Source organism: Dendroctonus ponderosae, unplaced genomic scaffold, assembly GCF_020466585.1.
Source record: "Dendroctonus ponderosae isolate FM_Combo_2020 unplaced genomic scaffold, Dpon_F_20191213v2 Dpon_F_20191213_3, whole genome shotgun sequence".
In the NCBI taxonomy this organism is placed as follows: Eukaryota; Metazoa; Arthropoda; class Insecta; order Coleoptera; family Curculionidae; genus Dendroctonus; species Dendroctonus ponderosae.
In genome coordinates this window covers 15,771,686-15,777,135 of record NW_026018508.1, presented here as the reverse complement: position 1 = coordinate 15,777,135, position 5,450 = coordinate 15,771,686, and the positions used below count along the sequence as shown (strand labels likewise).

Genomic DNA, 5,450 nt, shown 5'->3' with positions numbered 1-5,450 from the left:
GTGACGTAATCCCACCATAGGTACTTGCAAGTCTACAAAGTCCCGCCAATAACACCACAGCTTAAAAATTTTGCTTCGTTCCTACCTCAAACAGCTCGCCTGAGCCGGTCCAGCTGGTTTCGATCAGCGAAAAGTCCTCGCTGATAAAGTTCAACGTCAGCGCTGTGTAAGCGGCCATGTAAGCTAAAGCGGACAAGAACATGATCAGCAGGTACTTCAGTAGATCCGTGTCTTTGACCACCTGCAAGTGAAACGTTAAATTTCTGAGATCGAAAGGAGTTTAATAGGGAAATCTTACCCATCTGTGGGCTTTGCGGGTTCTGAACTCGATCAAATGCCGATAGAGCTTCAGAATGATCGATCCATAGCAGACGACGAACCCCATTTCTCTGAACCACGGTTCCAAGAGGCACCGGGAAACCGATGGCTCAAACAGACGTATTATCACCTAAACTCAGTTTGGAGCAAATATTCCGCAAAAATCATGGGAAACTCACCGTGCTGTACAGAACAAGAACACCTACTAGGATAGTTTCTAAAATGGTCCACATACCAACTGCAATGGCCTGGAAAGGATCGGGTTGCTCAAGTGAACATCCAGCCTTTGGCTAATCGGCTTACTTTGGTTTTTCGCAGCACAAACACCATCCCAGCTAAAAACATTACGAATCCCATACTGGTCAGCTGGACGAGCAGGATGGCGGTCCTCAAGTAGGCCATTCTCTGGATCGGACATGTCCCGTTTCCGACGCAATTAGCCGGACAGATTTCTGGACACGGCTGGCAGCTGCGCGTATTTTTAGACCGCAAAACATGTCGATGCTTTATTCATCGGTACTCACTCAAAGTTACTGATGCGCCCGCTTTCCAGATCTTTCCCCTTCAGTCCTGCCCAGGTAGCGTGGGAATCCGGATAAAAATACCCCGGATTGCACCGGCAAGTGTATTGGCCCCTTTTTGCATTTTTCCAGGTTTCACCGTCAACGCACTGGAAAATTCACGTTATTAGCCGAAGACATTTTCCGGGAAACCAAAGCCTCAAACTTCGCCATTAAATACTGAAATAATTGATGGGTTTTGAAGCGGATGCCGATGGAAAAACATGCGTTTTATACCCGCCAGGGCCATCAAAACAAGAGAAATTTATGATGTGCTTGACAACAATTGATTAATGGGCGTTTCACATGTTTGATTAACGATCAAGGGATGCGGGAAAACTAACCGTGAACAAAAAGGGCCTAAAAACACTCACCATTTGGTTTTCCCTGCACTTATGGGGCCCTCCGAAAATCTCCGCAATGCCACCATCACACTCATCCAGAACCACTGGTGCAAACAGCCCAATTTTCGCTCCTCTAGAGCCTCCATAGGCGTAGATGTACAGCCAGGAACCTTCGAAGAAGTGACAGTCCTTAAATGGCGCTCCCCAGCCACTGGCTGTTGCCTCAAACACTCTCCAGAACAACTGAGTCTCGGGCGTTTGGTTGACGAACATCCTCAATCTGGAGTTGAGGTTCAGTGCCAGAATGTGCTCCTTTGGAGTAGCCAGAATGGCGCCAGCAATGTCCCATTGTCGGGACAGAATGTTGCGAGCTGCTGATGTAAAGTTGCTGCTTCGGTGAAGCTCCTCTTCAATGTTTTGCACCAGAAAAGAGGCATTGAAGTTCAATCTGGATGGTGGGACAGTTGAGGAAAGGGTGCGAGTGGTACAGGGCTCTTGGTGGTTGGAGAGGACAGTGGAGAGGTAGAGCGAGAGGAGAACGAGAGAGGTTTTCATGCCGTCATTGTTATTTTTGAATGGGCGTTACAGAGGGAACCTGAAACAACAACAAATAATTGTTCCTCATGGATTTGAAGCTACGTTCTGATTAGCCAAATTGTGATTTGTTGTTTGTATTTTCGACCGTCTAAATCTCTTGGAAGTCCACAATTGGCGTCTTTTATTTAGGTCAGCGAATCAATTTTTAAAAATGACTGCAATAACTGAATTATTTATTCTTCTGGCTCAGATATCGGCTGAAGCCATCGATAGCGTACATCAATTAAAGCAACGAAAATGGGGACAAACTGCATTTTTTATGTGATAGGTGGACTAAGTTTATTGCAGAGAATGGAAATTAAACTGCAATAAAGAGTGGAGTTACAGAAAGCATTCACGAAAGTTTCAACGAGACAGAAACATTTTAAATGTTAAGAAAAATTCGTCATTTTAATCGTCCAAATAAACGATTCAACAGCAATAGAGCCAACCACTTTTGAACATATGAATAGTCTTTGAATAGTTTATTCGAACTTTTATTCTCTTACAAAACTGGTTTCTTTACAACGTTTCAATTCGTTGTAAATCCAGACGTTTTCAGGTGAACCCTGAGTTTGAATAAACCATTCAAAAACTATTTATTCATAAAGTTGAGGTTGAATGGTTTATTCACGTCAATCCAATCATTTTCAGGCTAACGCGACAATTCGACGGCTTTTTTCAAAAAAACTACATTCCAACTTAATGTGAAATTAAAAAACAATTTATGAATAAATGGCTTGGATTTTTATACTCAAAAACTTTGGCAAACAACTCTTCCTTCTTTCCAATTAAGTAGAATTAAAAAATAACTACTATTTCCCAAAGAAACGTTGGTGGTGTGCACTGTTTTTTCCTAGAAATTGTTAAAAATTGCAGTTATTTTCTTGGAGAATACGGTGTGTTGTATTTTTTTACTCAATAACTGTACATTTAACAGAAGAACCCAAAGAGCTTTTTCTTTCCAACTGAATGTAAAAGTAAAAAATAAAGATTTTTTGTTAAAAACATTGGCGTGCAGTGGCTTTTTCCTGAAAAGTATCAAATGTGAAATATTGCGTTAATTCTCTATTAACAAATTATACGACTCTTAACGCAACGCCGTATTTTTTCAATCACTTGCCCTTAAAATTGCACTATATTTGCATTTGTCTTCAAGCAATACCAGTCGTTTCTCCTTTAAAAGACCCCACAAGGAGCTTAAAAATCAATGCAAACAGATTTATTTATTCTCGCAGTATAAATAATGAGGAAGCTAAACGATAACGTCAATCAATCAACGTTACTTAAATTGGAACACATTTCTATTTTTATTTAAACTGCGCTCGTTTACGTTATTCGAAGATTATTGCCCTGAATGGGGAATAAAACGAAAGAAAATAAACGATGAAAAATGTAAAAATTGAGATTTTAGTTAACGGTTTATTGTTCATAACTTATGAATGTACGATCTACCGTTTTCTTAAAAGTCTTCAATATTGGATGAGTTTTGAAGGCTCTTTTATCGGAGAAAGTTTTATTTCCTGTTTCAGATTTTTTTGCACTCGGTTATTTAAGTTTCGCGAAAAATTGCGACTGAACAATTTTAGCAAAATTGATAGAGATTTTGGAAAAATTTTGGATTCCAAAGCAGTTCGGATAAAGTTTCTACAGGGTGGAAAATGAAACATTGTAAAATTGCAACAAATTGTAAAAATTTGCCACACCAAATCAGGTTTGAGTTTTTCACTTACCCCTTCTATTTACCGGGTAGTATGAAAAACTAAATTTTCCTTTTCGCTCGAATTTTCGAAATGCAACGCTCATGTTCAAGCCAAAACTGCAAATTTTGCTTAAGAGAAAAATTCAATATACTTACAGGGTTGCAAAAAAATCTGAACTCGCTGCGAAGTCTGGCGATGCTGGAGTTTGCGTTTAAACATGCTGTTCATTCAGGCAACCCTGTATATTTAATTTTTGACCGAAGTCGGGAATAAAGTACTAGCTTGAACATAAGCTGTAGATTGTGAAAATGGGTCTTTGAGGAAAAAAGAAAAAAATTATACCAATTTATTTATCCCAAAAAGTTTATTTTTTTGGATCACCTCAAGCAGGTTTACCTGGGGGCAAAGACCCATCACAAGAAGACTTACAAGGCGTCCTCAAATTGTCAATAAAAAGTGCCGGAAAAACCAGTGAAATTATAAGAAAATTTGTAAAACCGGAATTTCATAACTCACCAGTCTATGACCCACATATTATTATTAAAAGTTAAAATATAAAAATTGCAGTATTCCAATGCGATTTAGCGTCACTTTTCCTGTTGTAGCATCGAGCGAACAGCTTTGATGCTTCAAAAAATTTCAAATGATTGAAATTTGAATAACTCCAGCACACAATTAAAAAATTATTATTATTGGCACTGTTCAGGCGAGGAGGGAAATTAGTGAAAGCCACCAGCAAACTGTGCCCGACAATTCCCAAAAACATTAATCCGATTCCTCACAGCTCATCAATGCAGGCCGCACTGTTAAACCTTCCAGCAGTAAAATTGCCGCGTTTAAATCTCACTTAAGGCCCCAATTTAATGACCAAAAAACCTCCCCAGCTCGTTTAATCCATAGCTCCCTGGCATCGGATTGCCCTTATCCAGAAAACGTTTCCAGTCGTCTCTCCCATTTGGCAGGAGGCGTAAATCCTGCGGAAAAACACTCACATGTTTTTTTGGTGAGCACATCGCCTCAACTGGCACCCAGAAGCGCTGAAAGTAGTAAAACGGAAGAAACTAATACGGAAACTGAAACTGTTGCGAGTGCAATGAAGGAAACGCACAGATTGACTGGGGACGTTTCCCGACCAACATCTGGGAAATCTGCGAAAAACAGCGTGAATTTCTGCGCGCATCGACCCGCTGTTGCCCCGGATACAGCCGCGAGAACTAAGTGGAATGTGAAGCTTCAATTATCGGAAATTGTTCGCGGATTGGCTTAGGATTGCTCGATTGTAATCCGATACATTTATTGAGCCTTTAGGGCTTTTATGGGGGCTTCAATGCCGAACGCCAACCGGTAATCATGCAATTTCGCTTTGGACTGTCGCGCCTTCGATCCCAAGACGAACATCGTTCCAGCCATGCTGTGGCAGCTATTTTTAAGCCAAAGATTAAGTTTGATAGCCGAAATAACGTCTGTATCAGATGTGGAACTGCGGCCAATTCGTAGCGGTTGAATCATTTTGATGCGGGAATTTTTATGGCTTAAGCTTCGATGTAGGCTTTCGGCTTATTTATGCTTCGCAAAACCTCCACTTCCATCCTTCTTCTACATTAGCACAAGTTTTGAGAAAATTTTCGAATTGCGCCCGGTTTCAAGATCTCCTCTACTAGGCGAAGTCTGAAAATAACACTTTCGAAACCGGGGGTTTATTTCGATGAAGGCCCAGCTTTCGGGAGTGTTAAGCCAGCTGATGAGAGCGAATAGGCTCGAAACCTGTTCCGAAGATGTCTGTGACTAACACGTATGGATTATTGCCCCTTTGGTGGGTTTGATGACAATTTTTCTCTTTGGTTGGTATGGATTTCATAACTTTCCAATGTATGACACACACTTTTGTGGGGTTCTGATTTGAAATGGTTGCGGCTATTTAATGTTTTAGAGTTCTTTTTCGCATAATT

The 5,450-nt window shown here is 40.6% G+C and overlaps 1 protein-coding gene across 1 annotated transcript in view; it reads right to left on the bottom strand.

Annotated features, from left to right (window-relative positions):
- LOC109538704 (probable G-protein coupled receptor 179) overlaps positions 1-5,450 on the bottom strand; it is a gene marked incomplete in the record, with an annotated part of 12,993 nt that overhangs the window by 5,761 nt on the left and 1,782 nt on the right. The window contains 7 exon segments of the mRNA XM_048665256.1: positions 1-32; positions 86-241; positions 299-448; positions 498-566; positions 622-787; positions 843-988; positions 1,253-1,817. Coding sequence (XP_048521213.1) covers positions 1-32; positions 86-241; positions 299-448; positions 498-566; positions 622-787; positions 843-988; positions 1,253-1,777 — 1,244 coding nt within the window.